At 42.1% G+C, this 22,742-nt stretch overlaps 1 protein-coding gene across 3 annotated transcripts in view; it reads left to right on the plus strand.

The window, feature by feature from the left end:
• The window catches only part of Psme3ip1 (proteasome activator subunit 3 interacting protein 1), a 32,848-nt gene that overhangs the window by 297 nt on the left and 9,809 nt on the right, over window positions 1-22,742 (plus strand). Inside the window, exons 1-6 of one of the 3 annotated variants that reach the window (XM_057754395.1) lie at window positions 187-257; window positions 12,694-12,777; window positions 13,286-13,439; window positions 14,114-14,212; window positions 14,792-14,913; window positions 20,512-20,642. In XM_057754395.1, coding sequence (XP_057610378.1) covers window positions 13,313-13,439; window positions 14,114-14,212; window positions 14,792-14,913; window positions 20,512-20,642 — 479 coding nt within the window. In that variant the 5' untranslated portion in view covers window positions 187-257; window positions 12,694-12,777; window positions 13,286-13,312. Of the gene's footprint in view, window positions 1-186; window positions 258-12,693; window positions 12,778-13,285; window positions 13,440-14,113; window positions 14,213-14,791; window positions 14,914-20,511; window positions 20,643-22,742 lie in introns of those variants that run through there. The other 2 variants (XM_057754393.1, XM_057754394.1) reach the window with 2 other exon arrangements.

Here is a 22,742-nt window from a genome sequence, read left to right on the forward strand (position 1 = left end):
TCTTCAGTCCGCGTTCTTTCCCGTGCCCGGTATCCTGAGGCTCCTGGGCTGGGAGTTTGCGGTGGCCACCCTGAGCGGAGCCGCGAGAGCCTGCGGACGGCGTGGGGGTCGAGGTGGGAGGTTCCGACCCTCTCTCTCTTGCTCGCCGGGCCTCTTGCTGCTTTCAGCCCTTTTCTGCTGGCTGAAGTTATCCAGGCCTCAAGTAAGCAGCCGCCTGTGTTGCACTCGGAACCGCTCCACACTCCTTAGAAAACGTGGTATGCCCGATTGAGAATCGTTGAATCCCAGAGTGTAGTTGCGGGATGGGAAGCACATTTTGTTACGTGTTGTTGCCATGTCCCAATCGCTGTGCCCCGCACATTCTCTTCTGATAGGAAACAAGGCGGTGTGCCTATTAGAACTAAGACCGATAGTTGGGATGTCTTATTTGAGAGTCGGTGCCCCTTGGAATGTCAGTCCACGGAAAGGGAAGGGGAGACCTATTCGTGGAAGTGCTTCTTAGAGGAAAACAAGATTTTAAAATACAGGTCTTGTACCTCACCCCTTAGTCTGATTGGTTAAGTCTATAGAGTAGGAGCCACGAAAGGCTAATATGAATCTGTGGTTTAGGATTTACGGCGACTTCTTGTATGTAAACCTGTGAGACAGGTTTCGTTGGTTACGTTAATTGATTTATTGATGTGTCCCCAGAAACACCATTTGGAGGAGCTCAACATGGCAATCCTGAAATCCTATGTCCATGGAGGTTGGGGGAGGAGGCTGGGGGGGGGTGTCTGTCAGTTGGAGTCTAGCCTGGCCTACATTAAGACTATCAGAAACCAAAGCAGGATAGACGAACAAACTAATAAAATGGTTTGGAGGGTACTGCTTCTGAAATATTTGAAAGGAATCTGGTTAGCTCTCCGTGTTAGAAGGGATTGAGTTGAAATAAAGGCAGCTTGTGTATTTCGATTTGATCCTAAGATGAGCTGTGAATAATGCCTACGGATTTGAAAGTAGGACAGCCCAATTACCGTTTGAAGTTGAGGTCTTAATGCCTTTAAGAGGAAATTCTGGTTTCTTTTTTGTTTGCTTTTGTTTTTTTCAAGACAGGGTTGCTCTGTGTAACTGCCCTGGCTGTCCTGAAACTAGCTCTTGTAGACCAGGCTGGCCTTGAACTCACAGAGATCCACCTGTCTCTGCCTCCCTAGTGCTGGCGCCAACACTGCCTGGCCAAAATTCTGGTTTCTAAAAAGGAAGAATTATGTGAAAACCATTTACCTGGCTGTCACCCTTCATTGTCACCATCCAGGGATCTGAAAATTTGCTTAGAGGCAGTCTTCTGCCTCAGAAATTGAAAGCCACCCATATTTTGACAGTGAAGTAATTTAACAGCATGGTTCAACTGTAAGCTTGGTTACAGTGTAACGTGCCTTTAGGGCAGCAAGCTTAAGCAATTTTAGTGCGTTCACCTTTTTGACATGTCTTCACTCTTAAGTGTGATCACTTTCACCCAGAAGTGCTTTTAAGAGTGTTTGCCTTTGTTTTGTGTTTTCAGGTATAATGTTTCAAACTGCAAGTTGTGTACTTTCACTTTTCCTATTTGGCTTTTTTTTTTTCTTTCAGTTTTAGAACCAAAGAACGTATTTGACTTTTTTGATCGTTATTTTTAGACAGTCATGTAGCCAGGCTTGGATTTGAAATGGATAGAAAAATGATCTTGATCTCCTGATTTTTATCTGTCAAGTGTTGAAATTACAGGTGTATGCTTTTACATTTGGCAGTGTTAAGTAGCCCTTTGACCTTATTTAGTCTGTAAAGTTCTAGTCATTTTCACCCTATATCCCCATGAAGCAGTTTTTGTTTGTTTGCTTGTTTTTTTTTTTTTTTGTTTTTTTTTTTGTCAGGGTCTTGCTCTGTGGCCCGGGCTGGCCCAGAACTCAAGATCTTCCTGCCTGATTCTTCATTGATTCTCTTCTGTTCCTACACTTTCATTAAGCACTAGTATCCTTTTCATTTTGTTTTGTTTGTTTGGTTTTGGTTTTTGAAACAGGGTCTCGTTATTCAGCCCTTGTTGTCCTGTAACTGGCTATAGAAACCAAGCGGATCAGGAACTGATAGAGATTCCCCTGCCTGTGCTTCCCTCCTGCTGGGAATAAATGAGTGCACCACTGTGCCCCTGTTACACACTAAACTCCATTATTGCAGTTTTTAAAGATTTACTTATGTATTATGTATACAGTGTTTTGCCTGCATGTGTCCTTGCAGGCTGGAAGATGGTACCAGACCTCATAACATAAGCCACGATATGGTTGCTGGGAATTGAACTCAGGACCTCTGGAAGAGCAGTCAGTGCTCTTGACCGCTGAGCCACCTCTCCAGCCCTATTGCTGTTTTTAGTTCCTGAAGGTTTTGTTTTGTCACTTTAAAGAAAGTTTCATATTTTTTTGTTATTCATTTCAAGGCTTGATTTTGGCGGGGGAGCTTTCAAGACAGGGTTTTTCTGTGTAGCTTTGGAGCCTATCCTGGAACTTGCTCTGTACACCAGGCTGGCCTCGAACTCACAGAGATCCGCCTGCCTCTGTCTCCTAAGTGCTGGGATTAAAGGTGTGCGCCATCACCACCCTGCATGATTTTTATTTTAAATATTATAAGCATATTTGTTGTGTGATCCGTGTATTTAATTCCCATGGATCTGTTTCTCTTGCTGTTTTCTTTCCTCTTTCCCTTTCCTTTCAAGGTGTAGTTCTTTGGGTACCAGATTAAGATGGGGCCGGAAATGGTTATTAACAGACTCAGGAGCAGACTTTGGCTGTTCTGTTGCCTCATCACAGTACGACTGTAGTCAATCATTGAGGTCAGAGAAATCCTCAGACTGAAGGAACTTCTTGAGTCTTGGGTTTAATTTCTGGTTTTCACCTTACAGATTTTGTCCAAAGTCTTTGCCATATTTTTGGCTTTTTTTTTTTTTTTTTTTTTGGATTTTTCGAGACAGGATTTCTCCGTAGCTTTTTGGTTCCTGTCCTAGAACTAGCTCTTCTAGACCAGGCTGGCCTCGAACTCACAGAGATCCGCCTGCCTCTGCCTCCTGAGTGCTGGGATTAAAGGCGTGAGCCACCACCACTCGGCTTATTTTTGGCTTTTTGATTTAACTATTGTTTAGTTTACTTTTGTATGTGATGTGTTTGATATGTATGTGTGTGCACATATTTGTGTATGTGTATGTGTTGATTTACATGCCACATTGCATGTTAGAGGGCAACTTTGAGTGTTGGTCCTTCTACCTTTTATTTTGATTCTAAGATTTATTTTAGATTTGTGTGTATGTGTGTATAGTTATGTATGTATGTGTACCATGTGTGTGCAGGTGCATGAGGAAGCCAGAAGAGGGGGCATGAGATCCCCTGGTGCTCGAGTTATAACCATGAGCCTGTGTTGTGCCTGGAACTGAACTCAACCTGTGGAAAAGCAGCAGCACGCTCTATTAACTGCTGAGCCATCTCTCCTGACCTTGACTTCCATCTTGTTGGCTATGTGGTCTCTTGTTGTTTACTACTGCATTTATCTGGCTTGCTGGTCCACAACTCCCATGGATTTTCCCATCTCTGCTTCCTATATCCAGGAAGGAGCATTGGGATTGTAGGCTGAACTACAGTGTCCTGTGTTTATGGGGGTTCTGGAGCTTCAAACTTTAATTTTCATGCTTACTTAACAAACATTTTATCCACTGATCCATCTTTCATCCCTTATTATTATTATTATTATTATTGCATTCCTAGTGTTTTAAGTGTAAAAGTAGAGGACAGGTTATAGTATTTAGTCCATCTTCTCCAGAGATGAAAGCCTTTCACCGACTGGATCTCATATTGGAATGTGAAGTTTGTGATTTCCTGTACTCTTAAGTGAAAGATGCTATTCTACATAAAATGTTCAGTATTTTTACTACTCAGTGTCACAGCAGCTCTGAGTTAGGCTTCCCTAGCGCCTCATTCTAGTCTGCCTGAGAGCTTAGTGCTTAAGCTCGGCATGGTGGCTCACTCCTTTGATTCCAGTACCCAGGAGGCAGAGGCAGGCGGATCTGAGAGTTCGAGACCAGCTTGTTCTACAGAATGAGTTCCAGGACAGCCAGGGCTACACAGAGAAACCCTGTCTCAAAACAGCAAAGAGGGGAGGGGAATACCTAGTGCTTAGCTTCTCCTATGGCAGTAACTGTGTCCTACTTCTCCTTACGTTGTTGTGTGCCACATTTGTTACGTTAGTGCCTTGAGAAGATTTGCACAGAGAGTGGTGGGCTTTATTCAGAGGTAGGGAGATCTCTAAGTTTGAAGCCAGTCTGGACTGTTTATCAAGTTCCAGGCCAGCCAAGGTTACATAGTGAGACTCTGTCTCAAAAAAACAAAACAAAACACAAAACAACCCTTAAAAGCTGGCTTGGTTAGCCTTTGCCATTAGTATCGCATAGGCCAATTCCTTTTTTTAGTTTGATTGTAGTTTTAAGGATGGGTGTGCAGAAGATGGGGTTGGGTTGGGTCTAAAGACAACCCAGATGCCAAAATAGTTTAGAAAAAAAAAGCTACCCTTGACCATTTCTTAGAAAGGCACCATGTTGAAGACTAATGCTGAAAAATTTTAATGTAGTTGTGTCTTCTTCCCAATGTTGGGGTGGGGGCGCTGGGCTGGGGTGTCAGGACCAAAAAGTACTGGTGTTTTGATTGCCCTGAGTTCCAGAGGAGTGGTCGCTTTGCATGTAGCTAAATACACGAAAAATGAGACTCACATATGGGATTGTTTTTATTCTGAGAGTTAAGTGTGAAGTAGAGTGCTGAACACCAGCTGAAGGGCAAATATTCCATTAGTTTTCCTTTTTCCTTGAGTGTAAGGAGATGAATTAGATGTATATAAGAGGAGATTGCTACCTTGTGCTGCTGAAAGATTCTGTGTGCATATGTAAATACATTAAATATTTGACATATAATTGCATGTTTCTTTGCCTCAAAATTTATTACAAACTGCCCTGTATAATATATATCTTAAATATAGATTAAAATGCTTATGCTGTAATCTCATTTTGATTCATTAGATCTCTTGCTGTTGTAGTATTTTATAAGCTTAGATGTTAGAAGATTGGTGTTACTTCCCCACTAATTGTTTTGTCCAGTAATAGGTATTAGCAGAGTTCTTTGTTAAGTAATTTTCATTCTCTAAAGAAGTTTTATAATAAGGAAAAGTTGACCTGATCTAAATTACTATTGCTTGGTCTTCTGGCCAGAGAGTAGTCTTTTCAGCAGTTTAGTTGGGCTGTCTCTGCAAGTAACTTGCTCTTAGATCCACCGTGTGTTTTTCTTTAAAAAAAAAAAGAATCTAGGTTTGTGTGTGTGTGTGTGCGTGTACACACATGCTCACTCAGGCCCTCATTCTTGTCTTTCCATGAACATGAAGGGTACAAGAGTGTTCTGGGTATCATCTGTTGCTTTCTTGTCTATTCCTTTGAGGCAGAGTCTCTCTGAACCTGGGACTTTAGGTGTTTGCAGATTGGTTGCAAACCAGCAAATCTCAGCTAGCCCTTTTGTCTCCACCCTGTCAGAGCTTGAATTATAGTATGATATATGAGTATGAGCCTGACTCATGAAGCTTGTTACTTGAAAGATGGGATCCAAACTGTGGTCCTGATGACCGCACAAATGCTCCCAGCCACTGAGTCATCTCCTCTATCTCCTTGATGTTTTTGGAAGACTAACATGTTAATTGGAAAGCAGTCAACTGACAAAAGAAAATGGGTTGGCTTATTTTTGCTACCTTAACTAAAGCCTTATAAGACAGTATATTTCTTTTTTCTTTCCTTTTTTTTTTTTTTTTTTTTGGCTTTTTGAGACAAGATTTTTCTGAAGTTTTGGAGCCTGTTGTGGAACTAGCTCTTCTAGACCAGGCTGGCCTCGAACTCACAGAGATCCGCCTGCCTCTGCCTCCTGAGTGCTGAGATTAAAGGCGTGTCCTACCACCGCCTGGCTCCCTGAGTATATTTCTACACACAGGGTTTAATTTTAGAAGGGTCTGATTGGTCAGCCAGTTGTAAACTTAGTCTGCCATCACAAAATTTAATTCCATAGGAAAATAAATCTCATTAACTTGCATCATGGCACTAGTTAAACAGACTAATTTTTCTGTTCTAGGATAGCAATTACTTTGTACGTTATGTATTTTAGAACTTGCAGAATATGCTATTTAAGACACCACCTATTTTGTCTCCCCAGCCTGGAAATTAAATATGTCTCCAGTAGAAACACAGTAGTGCAGTGTGTAACAATTACCCTGCCTTGAAACATCTTTGTTTTTTGGCTGTTAAACAAATTTGTAAGGCATGGCTGTTTTTGGAGATAGAAGTCTCACTATGTAACAAACCAGGTTGACCTCAAATATTTCAATCCTCTATTTTTTTTAAAAGTTTAAACAAAGTGATTTTGGTTTTCTACAAAATCCGTATTGAAGAACATTGAATATTTCTTTTAAAAATAATGTTGGGCTGAGTCTGTAGTTCAGTGGTGGTGCACTTGCCTAGCTTGTAAGATGTTCTAGGTTTAATCCGCACTGGGAAAAATATTTAATTTCATAGTTTAACTTTAGTTACCTTGAAAAACAAAAGCTGAGTAAGTAAAGGAAAGTTGACCATATTTAATCAGTCAGTCTCTTTTTCCTTGAGATAGGATCTCACTGGATAGCCTTGACTGTCCTAGAATAATTCATCATGTAGACAAGGCTAACTTGGAACTCACAGAGATCCTTCTGCCTTCTGAGTGCACACTGGCATTAAAGGTGTGTATTCCTAAAACTAAATACAGAAGGCTCAACAAAATAAGCCCTTCCAGTAAATCCTCTGTATTCCTCTGTTGATCTTGAGAGTTAGGTCTCCATAATCCTGGGCTCTTGTCTGCTTGTATTTTACCTTTATTTATTTTAGCAAGCAAAAGGGGGAAAGTATATCTTGTGGAAATTTGGCTAAGAAATAGGAATTAGAAGTCAGTGTAATCTAAATCCCTAAATTCTGTAGTTCAGCAGAGGGTCAGGACCGTGTGGGTATGGACCACTTCCATACTGCAGAATCAACAGCTAGTGTGAAATCTGAAGAAAAAGGTCCATTTCTCAGTGCAAGCTTTTTCTAAAAAAAAAAAAAAAAAAAAAAAGCAACTTTAAATATTGTCAATTAATTGTGTGTGGAGGGGAGAGAAAGGGAGAGAGATATATGTGTGAGTGTAAGGACACAGATGCCATTGAACTTGTGTGGCGGTCAGGAGACAGCTCCAGGAGTTTTCTTTCCATCTGAATTCCGGGAGTCAATTCAGGTTAACAGGCTTGCACAGCAAGCTCTTCTACCCACTAAGCCATCTCACTGGGCCCAATACAAGTATTTTTAATCAGATGCAGTGGTTCTCAACCTTCCTAATGCTGCAGCCTTTTAATACAGTTCCTCAAGTTCTGGTAATCCCCCCACCATAGAATTATTTTTGTTACCACTTTATAACTGTAATTTTGCTACTGTTAGGAACTATAATGTAAATATTTTTGGAGACAAGTTTGCCAAAGGGGAGGTAACCCACAGGTTGAAAACCACTGAGTAAAAGGAAGCTAGCAAGAGTTATTTTTTTTTAATGTCTCAATTGTGTAACAAAGAAAGTTGTTTCAGTTTTGATTTTGTGTTTCCTGTTGTTCAAAGTTGACTGGTATTTGAGCAGAATTCCTTGAGACACTGAAACTGCAGTGTCCTTGAGTAATGGCCACGTTGCCTACGTTAACATTGGACAGTATTTGGGAATATTCGTCGAATGCATTTTTTCCCTGCTCAGATTCTTTAGCTCCTCCTAGTGGTTGGTTTATTCAGAAACTATTTATTATACACCCGACTTGCTCCACACTGTGCTGGTAGGCAGTGGGTAACGAGCTGTGGGAACGTTCAGCAGTGGTAAAGCATAGTTAATGGGTGCTATCTAGAGTTTTAAATGTATATGGTAGGGACTCCGGAAAGAAATATACATCCACTACTCTAGAAGGACACGGGAAGCTTCTTAGAGGTGGGGATCTTCATTCTGAGTCTGAGCAGAGAAGTTCACGTGAGGTTCAAAGATAAAGCAAGGCAGAGGCAACAGCCTGGGCAAAGTTTGCAGAGAAGACAGATTGTGAGATGTACAGAGTGGCTCTCGGTGCCCTATGTGGAGGGATTATTGTAATTAAGTTAGGAAGATGGGGGAGGTGAGATAGTTGAGGGGATCACACAAATGAAAATGGACTTTACTCTGATATAAGTGCTTTTCCACCACAAGGTAATTTCAAATGGGAAGAATGAATTAAAAGGAGGCTAGAGTAGAAACGACCTATGGAATACTTGGAAAGTAGTCCATGCAAGATGGAGCCCTGGAAAAGAATTAGAAAGGAAAGGGCCCACCTCCCATATAAAGGATAGAATGGATTGAGATGAGATCATTATGAGGTGACAAGTGGGATATAAAGGTATAAAGAATGGAAAAGAATCAAGGTTCACGTCCAAGGCTTGAGCCTGGGAAACCATCCATCCATATGTGTCCTGAAGTACCTAATTGTGCCTGTACTCTTCACTTTGGTGGTTTATTATATACCATATTATACAGTGTAAGTGCAAGATTATTGACCTTAACTTCTTTTTATGTACTTCATAAAGTCTAGTCCAGTGTTGGACAAATAGCAAAAGCTTACATGTGGAGAGAATTGGATATGTGCACATTAAAGTTCCACGTTTTCTCAGTTTGATGGAGCTCCTTTTCCATGTAAAGGTCGTATTTGTTTATGACTAATTTCTTCCCATTCTTGAGTACACACAGTTTCTCTCACTACTGTGCCTTGCCCAGAGCTTGACACAATTATTTTTGGTAACAGGAAACCTTTCAAATCATCTTGAACTGTGCCGAGGTCTTTGCATGAGTTGTCTTGTTTTCCCACCCAGACTTTATGTGTTACCTTTGGTGAGTGTGACATGGAGATAAGGACGTCAAGGCTCAGCAGAGTTAAGTGACTGACTCAGTGTCATCCCAGGTTCTCATCCTGGCGGAACCAAGGTTTGAACTTAAGTCTCCTGCTGTCAGAGTCCATGGTCTTTGTCATTGCCTGTGTCACTTTGATAAGAAGAGCACAGCAGGAGGCACTTGCTGTTGATTGGTTGGAATTGAGTAGGTTATATTGAAAACTGTCTAAACTTAAGTGGCTTGCCTTGCAGTATTAGACCTGGAACTACCACACCCAACCTATAAGGTTGTGGTTATTGACCGTAAGACAGTTGTAAGCCTTGAGAGATCTGAATGGTTTTTTGGAGAAGAAATATTCTGACTGTTATACAGAATATGTAGAATTTGACTACTCATTCATTATTTTTTTAATGTGTGTCTGTGTACACACACTCACATGGAGCCCAATTTTCGTTCCACCCTGTGGATTTTAGGAATTGAACTCAGGTCATCAGGCTTGGCAGTAGACACCTTTACTCTCTGAGGCCTTTGACTAACCTGGATTTTGAGGTGTGTCTCATGTATCCTAGCCTGGCCTTGAACTCTTGATCTTCTTGTGTCTGCCTCAAGTACTGGGATTACAGGCATATGTGCCACCAGGCCAGGCAAGTTCACTGTCTGTCCTGTAGGATTAAAATACTGGACGTTTGCCTTGGAAGAGTAGCAAGGTAAGGGGAGAGTAGGAGTTACTTTCCTGTAATTGAAGCATTGTCCTGTTGAAAGATTCATCTTGATGGGTTAAATTTATGTGTGGAACTCATAGAACAGATTTTAGAACAAGATAGTAAGGTTGAGAGGGAGTTGGCTGCCTGGAAAGGGTGTGCAGTGGCCCTCCTTGAAGGTTGAAAATAGGAATTGCTGCTTCTTTTCTTGGTGTGTGTGATGGATTCTGATGCCAGGTGAAGGCTGGAAGAACCGTTTCTGTGGTGAGTTATTCTATAGGAAACAGGAGCAGGGGGGAAAGTAGTCAGCTAATACAGGGTAGAAAGGGGAGCCACAGCAAACAGTAGAGAGGGGGAAGCAGAGGGAAGCCAGGGCCCAGCAAGACTCCCATTCCACCAGTGCCTGCTGGAACAGTCTCTGCTGGGGACATTTTGTAAGCTTTTGGCTCTTGTTTCCTAAGAGATTGCTCCGAAAAGCTTGAGGAAATTTGTAACATCACAGAGACAGGGCAGTCCTGCTATTGTCCTAAGCATCTGAGTGGAGGCTTTGAGTGCTGCTGCATCAGAAAAAGCTCCGTTGTGGGCCAGGTGGGGGTCAAAGTTTCCCTCAACTGACTCAATTTTCTTTCTAGTAATTTTCACAGTTCTCATTTTAGCATCGAACTAAACCCCAACAGTAGGATTCAAGCTGAGATGCTCATGTCCCCCAATGCCGATGAATGAACCCAGCACCTAGTACACTGAGCTGCATTCCCAGCTGCGGTGGTTTGAATGAGAATGGTTTCCACAGACTCATATATTTGAACGCTCGTTCCCCAGTTGGTAACTGTTTGGGAAGGATTAGGAGGTGGGTGACCAGGATTGAGCATTGAGGTTTTAAAAGCCCCTCTCTTCCAAGTTAGCTCTCTTTCTGCCTTGTTCTTGTGGATCAAGATGTAAGTTCTCTAGCTGCTGCCTCAGCACCATTGCTGCCTGCCTGTTGCCATGGTCCCTACCCTAATGGCCATTTGCTCTCACCCTCAAGAGTACTGTGTCCCAAATGAAAACCTTTCTATCAGTTGTTTGATCATGGTGTTTTGGTTTTTTTTATTTGTTTGTTTCTTTCACAACAATAGAATTGTAACTAAGATACCAGCCCTTAGTTTTTTGAAACAAGGTCTCACTGTGTAATACAGATTGACCTCTAGCCCATCTTTCTGCCCTTACCTTTGAGTGTTGAGATTACAGGTATTGGTCAGCATGTCCACCATGTCTTTGTTTTAACCGAGATTATGTGGTTTCTGGGGAGGAGTATGATGAAGTAGGTAAGGATGAGAAAAAAAAATTTTTTTGTGACAGGTCCTTAGATAGCTCAGGCTGGCCTTAACTTGCTGTGTATTCCAGGCTCATCTTAAATTCATGATCCTCCTGCCTCAGTCTTCTTGAGTATTGGGGTTACAATCGTGCCACCACATACGTTAGAATATAAAAAGATGTCAGGCTTGGATCTGATTCTCAACTCTATTGCGTGCTATATGTATACTTTGAACAAATGACAGAACTTGGGCTTCAACTTTTATCTATAAAGAGAGTATTTTTCATAGGTTCTGTGTGCATATAAATTTGATAATGCACATCAAAAGCATATAACACATGGTAAAAGCTGCAAAATTGTTGCTGTTTTCAGAGTGTAGATGGAAATTTTTGTCCTGCCCCGTCTTGCAGCCCAGCCGTACTGTCCCAAAGAAGCACACAGAGATTTATATTAATATGTAAACTGATTGGCCTATTAGCTCAGGCTTATTAACTAGCTCTTACAACTTAAATTAACCCATAATTCTTGTCTATGTTTAGCCATGTGGTTTGGTACCTTTTATCAGTAAGGCCTTCTCATCTTGCCTCCTCTGCATCCCCACCTATACCTCATGCCTGGCTATTGGCCAATCAGTGTTTTATTAAATCAATACAAATGACAAATCTTCCCCCCCCCCCCCCAAGACAGGGTTTCTCCGTAGTTTTGAAGCCTGTCTTGGAACTAGCTCTTGTAGACCAGGCCTGCCTCTGCTTCCCGAATGCTGGGATTAAAGACGTGCACCACCACTGCCCAGCACAAATCTTTACAGTATACAAAAGAATTATACCATAGCAGTAGACTTAGTTTCTAAGTTTTTATTTATTTTATATGTATGGGTATTTGCCTACGTATATGTCTGTGTTCCACATGTATGCCTGATTCCCAAAGAAGCCATAAGAAGGTGTCAGATCCCCTGGAACAGACAGTTGTAAGCCAAAATGTAGAGCCTGGGAATTGAACCCTGAACCTCTGGAACAGCAATCAGTACTCCTAATTATTGCATCATCTCTTTGGGCCCAGACTTATTTTCCGGTGAACTATTATTTGGTTGTTGTCAAAGGTCATCTTGGAATAGACACTGAGTTGAGTTTGTGCATCTTTGGTAGATAGTTGTGTCGTATTAACACAAAACATGTCAGAGTAGATGGTTAATTACCATAATTCTCAAGGAAAAGAGAAAGCCAAGGCTTGCACGTGCTAGGCAGGTTCTGTACCCCTGAGCTACATCCCAGTTTTAAAATGTTGACTTTGAAAAGGAGTAAGACTTTCCTATCTTTATTTCCTTCTCCAAAGAGTTCAGGAAAGAGTAGAAAGGAAGTGTGATATAGTCTACACAAGCATATGCATAAAGGGCTTGGGTTGTAGGAGTCAAAAAAGACCTGCCGTCGCCTGTTCAGTGGTGCACGCTTTTAGTCCCAGCACCCAGGAGGCAGAGGCAGGAAGACCTCTGAGTTTGAGGCCAGCCTGGTTTACAGAGCAAGTTCTAGGACAGCCAGGACTGCACAGAGAAACCCTGTCTCAAAAAACAAAAAACAAAAAAAAAAGAGAAACCTGAAGTCAGAGGCCTGAGTGTCACAGATGTGGCCACTAATTTACAGGGAGGAAGGGCAGGGTAGACAGCAGAGAATGTTGAGCTGTTAGGAGAGCCTGGTCTTCTGGTCTTACTCCTTACCCTCATGGTTTTTGTGCCTAGGTCTGTCACCTCCCTGCTGTACAGACTGGACTTGACTAAGACTCCTTGAGTCCCTGAGATTCTCCATTAGAATCTGCTTTGGAGGTAAGAACAGACAGACCAAGGTAGTGTTGCGCTCTTGAAGTAGCAGCTGAAAGAGGGTGCAGTGACAAATACTACAGCTAGAAAACAGGGTGGGCGCTGAGAACAGGTGGATGCCCACCTTTGTCTGGAGTGGTGGCACAGAGAAACACCTTCACTGTGACATATTGTGGAACACTGTGGCAAAGGAGTGATTCCAGAACTGCTCGTGGACTGGAAAACATAGATGCTTTCTGCCTGGTAAGCCAGGATAGCCTCTACCTAAAAAACTGCACGTTTCATGTGCAAGGAGTACAGACATGTACTACTATACCCAGTACGTGAGGAGTACAGACGTGTTCCACTACACCCAGGACATGAGGAGTACAGACGTGTTCCACTACACCCAGGACATGAGGTGTTAGGATTGAACCCAGGGCATCATGCATAATAGGCAAGCACTCTTACCAACTAAGCTACACCCCCAACCCTTCTCTTCAGAATTTTAGTTGTAATCTTCAAAATATTGTAGATTTTTCCCCCTGCAGACTGTTCCATTATGGATGGAGGAGATGATGGTAACCTTGTCATCAAAAAGAGGTTTGTGTCCGAGGCAGAGCTAGATGAGCGGCGTAAAAGGAGGCAAGAAGAGTGGGAAAAGGTTCGAAAACCAGAAGATCCACAAGGTATATAGACCTAGAGCTGGACACTCATTTAACTTTTTTCTAACGATTTGTTTTTATGTCCATTGATGTTTTGCCTGCATATATGTCTGGATGAAGGTGCTGGGTCCCCTGGAACTGGAGTTAGCAATTGTGAGCTACCATGTGGGTGCTGGGAATTGAACCGGAGTCCTCTGGAAGAGCAGCCAGTGCTCTTAACCACTGAACCAATTCTCCGGCTCCTCATTTAATTCTTTAATCCTCATAAAACTCTGCCAAGAAGATGCTGATTGTCCTTGTTAGAGTTTAGGAACAGGGTGAAGTTACCCATGTGAAGTCTCCACAGCAGGACTAGAGTACTCCATGTTTGCCCTCTTCTCCCCACCACAGTGCCTTCCAGGAGAGTCTGCTAGTCTCTTCCATTGTCACAGGCAGAGGAGGCACAGTTTGAACTGAGGATGCTGCTAATAGGTTTGAGCAGCTGCTCATCCAGTTAGCAGTGTGACGTTAATAGCTGCCTTTGCCAACCACCTGCTGCTTTCTGACTGAGGGGCAAAAGATTCTGTAGACTTTGCTATTTTTGATATTTTCACCTTCAGAAAATATAGAAACTTAGCTATTTTTCCAGCTCCTTGTGATTCCAAAATAATATGAAACAGCCTAAATTCTGTGTCTCCTTTATACCGTCTTCCTTTCAGAATGTCCAGAGGAGGCTTATGACCCCCGGTCTCTGTACGAACGGCTCCAGGAGCAGAAAGACAGGAAGCAGCAGGAGTATGAGGAACAGTTCAAATTCAGTAAGCTTCATACAGTTCACATTCTGAGGGATTCACTGGGCCTTCTGATGGACTTTGACCTCATGAAACTGTCTTTATTACTAGCAATAGAATTATCTTAATCATCCAGCCTTCAGAGCTCGTCCAGTAGAAAAAAGACCATCTTCCTTCTAAACCACATTGAACATTTTTAGAGTTTAAGATACCATTTGAATTCTGTGCTAATATCTAGTAATGGGAGAAATGCTTTGACTTTATGCCATGCTATTTATAAAAAAAGCCATGGTGTTTAACAGTTATTTCTTTTAATTGTCTGACGAATCTGTTGCTTATTTAAAAAGGAAAAGGGGCAGTGTTGCCCAGTTTGCCAGTGGTACAAGTACTCGCTGTGCCAATTGATCCCTGGGTCCCATAGCTGGAAGGAGAGAGTTGACTCCTGAGGGCTGTCCCCTGGCCTTCATGTGTGTACCATGGCTTGCGTGTACACACACCATAATAATTTTTTTCTTTTAATGTAGGAAAGGAAAAGTCAAAGACAACTGTTTTTCTCTTAGTCTTCTCTTAGTCTTCTCAGTATCCCTTGTTCAATTGTTTCCTCAGAAAATATGGTAAGAGGTTTAGATGAAGATGAGACCAACTTCCTTGATGAGGTTTCTCGTCAGCAGGAACTGATAGAAAAGCAGCGACGAGAAGAAGAACTGGAGGAGCTGAAGGAGTACAGAATATCCTTTGTGCTTGGAGAGAGATGACTTGCTGTCCTCACAGATAGAAAGTGTCAGCACTGATGTCCTGTGACTGATGGCTGTGGACAGTGGGCGTGCTGCTGTGCATGTCTGTTGTGATCAGAAGTCCACATTTTCCAGGATCAACCAGACGTAAATATTCATAGTCTGTAGCAGGATATTCTTACCTGGTAGGATTAGGCTTAGACAGATGGACGATGTAGCCAGCCTCTCTGGGGAGAAATTGCCCCCTGAGATTTAAAAGGGCATGTTTATGGCCTTTTATATGCCTGTGTGTTTACAGTACATACCTACTAAAACTAAAGATGATCATGTCCAGTGTCCTGCTCTGTTCCCTTGAGTTGGGACCGCTCGCTGAACCTGTGTCCTGCTGCACTAGCTAAGTTGGCAGGCCAGTAAATACCTAGGGTCTGCTTGTCTGCACCATGCCTGGATTTTACTTGAGTGCTGAGGATTTGAACTTGGGTCCTCGTGTTTGCCAAACAGTGCTTTTACTCATTAAGCATCTCCCCAGACCTAAAAAGGTGTGTTTAGAAACATTCGTCTTACTCTTCTGTTTTTAGCAAAGGTAGACAGCCCTCCCATACCCTGAGAACTATTCCTACAGTGGGTTCAGGGAACAATGAAGATCATTCTTTTTTGACTTAATATTACCTTGTTGGAAGCATCTACTTATCCAACTTTTTCCCCCTTTTCCTGAGATGGCTTCACTACATAGACTAGCTTGGCCTCAAACTTGTGTTCCTCCTGGGTCTTGAGTGCTGGAATTACATATACCATATGCTTTTGAATGTCTTAATGGGCACCTCCAAATCTAACTTGGCTGATGATGAACTCTCAGTTCATGCCACAGTAGAGTTTTTGTTTGGTTGGTTTTTTCTTTTCTTTTCTTCCCGATCTTCTCTACTCTGCAATTGCCAAAACGACTTACCAAGTGTACTCAGACCTGTCTAAATCTTGCTGTCTCTCTTTCCACTCTGGACTTCCTGTATTGCTAGGGTCACTACTAATTGGTTTCCATTTCTACTCTTACCCCAACCTTTTTTTTTCTTTTTTGAGACAAGATCTCACTATGTAGCTGTGAGTGACGTAGAACTCACTTTGTAGACCTGGCTGCAAAGAACTCAGAGAGATCTGCCTTGCCTTCTGAGTGCTAGGACTAAAGATGTGCACCACCATGCCTGGCTTCCTTCAGCATTCTTTAGTCAGACTCCACAAGACTCTCTATGACTTGGAGCAGATCACCTGCCTCTGTGTTCTGTATTTACTCTTCACGTCCACTGTACTGTAGCCTCTGGCCCCTAGGTTCCTCTTTCATCAGATGGATTCCATTTCGAGACCTCAAATTCATAATTTCTTTAATCTGAGATGTTCTTCCTTCAGATTGCCCACAGCTAGTATTTCATGGCTGAGGTCTCAGTTCTACACTCCTCTCCCTGTGAACCTGTATAGTTGCCACTTCTGATTGCCATCTGTAATCCCATTTGGTGGTGCTTGGAGTGGCATCCAGGCATTTACACATTCTACGCACATGCTCTGTCCCAAGCCCCATAATTTTGTTTTAAATAGGGGAAATTTTCATTTGTTTGCTTTGGCTCATTTTATCTTTTCACTTCTAGAATGTAAAATAAATTCTATCACAACCAGAATGACAATTTTTCCCAGTGCCTGGACTGTAGTAAATGTGTGAATAACCTGTAGGAGCTATTGGTGGGCCGTTCTAACTTTTCCCCTCCAGTACGGAAGCTTATTTGTGTTTTTCAAGTGTGTAAGTTGAGTAAACCACTGTTTTGTTTGAACAGGGTTTATCTGTGAATTGATAATTGATGGTAGGACATTGTCAGTGTGCATTCTAGATGGCTTGGAATTCACCATGTAGACCAGACTGGCTCCTAACACACAGAAGTCCATCTGCTTCTGTCTCCCCAGTGCCTAAAGGTGTGAGCCACTATGCCCGACTTGATGATAAGATTTTATATTTATGCTAGCGTTTTCCTGCAGAGAGTGTACAGTAAGTTCATTAAAGAGTTAACCTGTAGGAGGAAATGTGGGCAGATGCACTGGTCCTAATGTCAGTCAGAACTGGGAGCTTAAGTACTGGCTGCCAGTCTTAGTTCTGTTAGTAGCATTTGGGTACTGTCTGAGGCTGTGGGAGTTGATACAAAGTTACCCTTCAGTTTGAACTGTAAACCTAAGATTGACTCTTCTGAACCTCCACCTCTACCCCGAGGACTCTAGAATACTATTATGAGCTGACACATTTGTGAAGATGGGCAGATCTTTTTGTGTCATGTTTCAGACACCAGGCCTTTATCCTCTAAGGAAGTAGTAGTATACTTTTCACACAAATTGTTTTGTTTTAGGTTGACAGACTAACAGATAAATGTCCACCAGAGGAACATTCTAGAGAGGGTGCTAGGAATGTAAAATGCTCTTTCATTTTCAACTTAAAGGAAAGAACCAGGAACTTTCTGTGGTGACAGTGGAGTAGAGAACTGGAAAGACTTCAGAGTGTTGGCTTTAGATGGAAACTGGGCAGGTTCTGATAGATGTCTTACAAAACTGAAGAAAAGCAGGCCCTTTGTTGCAAGATATCTGATACCAAACACCCAAGTAGCCAGATATGGGAAGACAGGATTGGAGGGATTAGATATTTATTTATGGACACCCTATATTAGATGCTGACTCTTGGCTTTGCTCTTTAACATGGTATATTTTATAATACAACACTTGTGAATACAAATGAGCTATGATTTGTTTTATGTAAATAGTAGTACTCTAGTTGATCCCACGCAGATTATGCTAGTTTTTAACAAATTATGCATATCTAAAATTGTATAATTAAAAATCTGGAAGATGGAGAGAGATAGTTCAGTTGTCTTGCTCTTGCAGAGGACCCAAGTTTAGTTTCCAGCACCCATGTGACAGTTCACAATCATCTGTTTCCAGTTCCAGGGGATCTGACGCCCTCTTCTGGTCTCCACAGATGCTATACACATGTGGTGCACATGCATATATGCAGACAAACAAACAATACACATGAAATAAAATAAACTTCTTTTAAAACCGGGGAAATGGTTCACTGGGTGGTGTACTAAGTGCTTGCTGTACAGGCACGAAGGCTTGAGTTCTACTCCCCAACCCCCATATGAAAAAAAACAGGTGTGGCTGTCTTGGAAGAGTGAGGCCAGAGAATACCTGGGCTTGCTGGCCAGCCGATCTGGCTAAAGCTACCTTTGGCATGAGACGACATTCAGTGAGAGACCCTATCTCAAAGGAGTAAGGAGGAAAATAGTAGAGAAAGATAACTGATGTTCTCTCCTGGCCTCCACATATATGTGCATGCCCCCTCCCCATACACACCAAGTGTCTCATCTAAAAGTCTGAAAATTTTGAGATGTGTTTGTTTCAGAGGGAGAAGGGTTTAAAAGGAGGGAAAATCCTTGTACTTTGAATGTGAATAAAAAATATTACTAGCCTCTCCCTGCCAAAGGTTGGAACTTTCTTTAGCTTCCAAAAACATTTATTTGTTGGAGAATAGGAACATGCGTATGGAGGTGGGTCAAAGGTCAACTTGTGGGAGTTGGTTTACTCCCACCTGTAGACCCCAAGGGTCAAATTCATGTTGTCAGGCTTGGCAGCAGTGCCTTTACCTGCCGAGCCATCTTGATTTTCTTTTTCTCTGCTTTAAAAAAATGAAAAGTTAGCAGGTCAATGGTGGCGCACATCTTTAATCCCAGCACTTGGGAGGCAGAGGCAGATGGGTCTCTGTGATTTTGAGGCTAGCCTAATCTACAGAATGAGTTTCAGGACTGACAGGGCTACACAGAGAAACCCTGTCTGGGAAAAAAACAAAATAAAGAAAAGTTAAACTTTTTTTTAAATCTGTGTCTTGTTATTAAAAATACATGAATATTTTGGTGTGCCCATTTTTTCACATTTTGGTACTAAATTATTAAATTATTGAGTAGGTTTTGTTCTCTTTTTCTTTTTGATCTTCTGAGCCTTAGTGACAGAGTTATAGATTAAAAACCACAATGTGCTAATGGTTTTGACATTTTAATCCTAGGAAAATTAAGGTTTTTTTGTTTCTTTTATAAAAATGAAAAATTATAAAAATGAACTTTTAGGACTGACAGGATGAGCTCAGTGGTTAAAGCTTGATGGCCCAAGTTTGATTCCTGAGATCCATATGGTAGAAAGAGAGGACTACTGAAAGTTACCCTCTGACTGCTGTGCACTGCATGGAAATGTGCATTGTGTGTATGTGTGTGTGTGTGTGGTATGTGTGCGTGGTGTGTGTGTGCATGTGCATGTACTTAAACATAATTTTAAGAAAATAAAGATTTAGGACTGTTAAAGTAGCTCAGACAGTAAAGACATTTGCCGCCTAGCCGGATGACCTATGTCTGATATCTAGGTCTCCATTTTTCTAAGGCTGCTTCTTAGATTTCTTGGGCACTAGATGTCACTGTTGTCCAGCAAGGCACTCCTGCATCCTAGCAGCTTGCTTAGTAAGTTTGAAGAAGAGCATAGACTGGAAGGAGCCTGGTGTTAGTGAGGAGAACAGCAGGATGACAGACCTTGTGAGCTAGCAGTGACATGGCCTGAAAAGTGCTCTTCTTAGGCCTTTTCTCCATTTTTGTGGTACTGGGGGGTGAACCTAGGACCTTGCATATGCTAGATGATCTCTCTACCACTAAGTGACATCCCAGCCTTTTTTTCTACTTTTTAGTCAGAGACAGGATCTTTCTAACATTCCCAGGCTGGCATGATTAGTCTGTAACCAAAGGTAGAGCTTAACTCTCTCAAGTAGCTGGAATAGAGGCCTGCATCATCAGGTCCAGTCTGCCTGCCTGCCTGCCTCCCCCCCCCCCCCCCCCGTGTGTATGTGTGTGTGCACGCACACATGTGTGTGTATACATGTGGAAAGCTAGAGGACAGCTTGTAGGAGTCTATTCTCCCTTCTGCCATGTGAGTTCTAGGGATTGTGGTGAGTGCCTCTACTCCTTAGTCATCTTGCCAGCCACAAAACAAAGATCTTTAGGAATATAAAGAAAATTAAAAAATTATGTATGACTTCCTTAGAAATAAGTCTCACCTCCCAAGGGTGAAATTGAGTTTTGCAGAATGTCTTCATGACTATCAGTGGCATTTAGTTGTGAGCCGTGAGGACCAGCTTGTCCTGCTGGTGCCTTAGAGTAAAATTTAAGAATATTTTAAATGAGGTTTTTGCAGATGTAACACAAGAGCCCAAAAGCCTAGGCAGGGCTAGCCACATTCAGGAGTATGAGGCAGGAGATTACTTAATGAAACAAGTCTCAAAGCCAAATCCTGGGGTTGTCCTGTCCTCCACACATGCATGCAGTGACACAGACATGCCTGCATTCATGTACACATTTGTGCACATACACTCAGGATCTGGTGGTTAAGGCCTGTATCCTAACCACTTGACAAGGCAGGAAGGTCTCATTAAATTCTGCCAAGGGGGTTGTGGGGTATGTTTGTTCTCTAGATTTACCTTTGCTTTGTACATTTCTTCCTTTTGTTGAATCTGACCCTTAACTTGTAACTCACAGTAATCTCAACAAGGTTGGAATTTCTGCAGAAAATAAAGAAGTAGAGAAGAAGCTGGCTGTGAAACCCATAGAAACCAAGAGCAAGTTCTCCCAGGCGAAGCTGTTGGCAGGAGCTGTGAAGCATAAGAGGTCAGCCAGTGTGAACACAGTGTAAATCTCCCTCTGGCCCCATCCTCTGAAATGCCGCTGGTAATATGAGCCAGTGCAAATCCAGCATGTTGCTGTGACAAAGCTGTCAGTGTGCTTGCATTTCACCCCCCTTCCAGACTTAGAGCCCCTGTAGCCTTTGACCCTAGACTGACTGGATCACTCATTCACTGCCATGTAGTGCTTCTTCATTGAGCATCTGCTGCGTGTCACGTTTCCTCTAGTGATCTCACAGATTCCTCTCGCCATTTCCATGGAATATCATTTCTTATGACTCGGTTTACAGATGGAAAGACTACTTGGTAGATGAAGAACTTTTGTCCACGGTCATACAGTAGTAAAGCAAGAGTGTGGTGTTTGAGCTTTTGTATTTCTAGGCAGATGAGGCAGCAAGTGCTTCAGGAGTGCTGCTGGTGAGCTGTGACAGCATGGAGGAGGAGTTAGAGAAGGGCTTAGAAAGATGCTGACGGGCTAGGGCACCAGGGCTCTGACAGGCAGGCAGGCGAGGGAGAAAGCAGCCAGAGAACAGCTGCTGCAAAAGTATTGAGAGAATGCGGCAGCTGTGACAGGGTTATAGACCTGACTACAGCTCATTTTGACTGATGCGGGGGTACAAGCACTACCACAGATTCTGATGAGTTCTTTGTCATATTGGTTCTTCCCTTTTCAAATTCAGAAACGGCACCAGAATGATTGAATCAGCTTGACCAACCAGACTGTGGGTGAAATGATGTTAAGTGCAGTCTATTAGGAAAATCAGTATGGTGTATTGGCAACCAGCCACATGTTTTGAATGGAGTGTATTGATGCAGTCTTGCGGTTTGGCACAACATCTATCTGCTGCAGATGTTCCTAGGAACACTGAGCACATGTAAAAATGTCATCATGGTACAGCAGCACGGGGAGGACCAGTGGTCTGAGAAGGAGCCTTAAAAAGCCATGAATCTTTTAACATCCTATATAAGCTTTTCAAAGCTCATTGGCTCTTAGGAATCAGACCTGGACCAGTTTGATGAGCTCTCCAGTTGGGCAATTTCCTCCTGGGTACTCTCGCTGTTTCCAAGTGGGTATTTCAACTGTCTCCCTCGATTAGTCTTCATATCATATGTAGGAAGGGCTCTGTTGGCTTATCTGTTAATCTGTATAGAGACTCTCTTGGGTTTTCAAAGTATATCATTTAATGTTGCTTTTGTAGCAAGGTGACACGTTAGCCTCTTGGGGCAGGAGTTTCTGATCTCCCCTGCCCTAGTTTATTCAAAATAACCTGAGAGTTTGTCCTGGGCTTCATGCTAATTCTGGTTTAATAAATTTAAAGCGTGAGAGTTATCGTTGTTAGAAGGTGCATGTACAATTCAGATCCCTGGTGAAAATCTGGAAGCCTCCAGATGTGTGAAGTATCACAAAACAAAACAAAACAAACCTGTTTCTTATCTTTAAAGAGATCATCTTTGCTGTTTTTCTGTTTTTTTCTTGTATTTATTGTTATAAAGTCCTGTGGGATACCCACGCTCATTTATTTTCAGTCTTTTCAATTAGAGGCACTCAATTCTGTTTACTTCTTTCAGCTCTCATCAAGTAGTTTTATAATTCCTACTGTGTATTTAAAATTGCCACTGTGATTTCTTCTTTGTCTCAGAAATAATATTGAAACATATTTAAAATTTTCAATATGGAGGTAACTTTTCCATACTTGGTTCTAATGTAATCCTTCCCATATACACACTACTAACCCTTATAATCCTAGTATCTTAGAGGCTATGAAATTCTGTCTTTATTTTTTCCTTACTAATTTCTAACTTAATTATATTGTAGTATTGTGGTTTATATATCATAGTTTTGGGGTTTTTTTGTTTGTTTGTTTGTTTTTGGTTTTGTTTGTGTAGCCCTGGGTGGCCTGGAATTTATTGTATAGACCAGGCTACTCTCTATACCTACCTCATCTCCTAAGTGCTAGTATTACAGGTGTGCTCCACTGTGCCTGGAAATCCTAATTCTTTTGGTAGGACTTTAGACTGTGTCACCTGTTCCTGGGATTAATGTTCTAAGTGATTTTAAAGAAAATTGTTTTTCTGTCTTTTTCTG

The sequence above is a fragment of the Chionomys nivalis genome, chromosome 21 (genome assembly GCF_950005125.1).
Source record: "Chionomys nivalis chromosome 21, mChiNiv1.1, whole genome shotgun sequence".
In the NCBI taxonomy this organism is placed as follows: Eukaryota; Metazoa; Chordata; class Mammalia; order Rodentia; family Cricetidae; genus Chionomys; species Chionomys nivalis.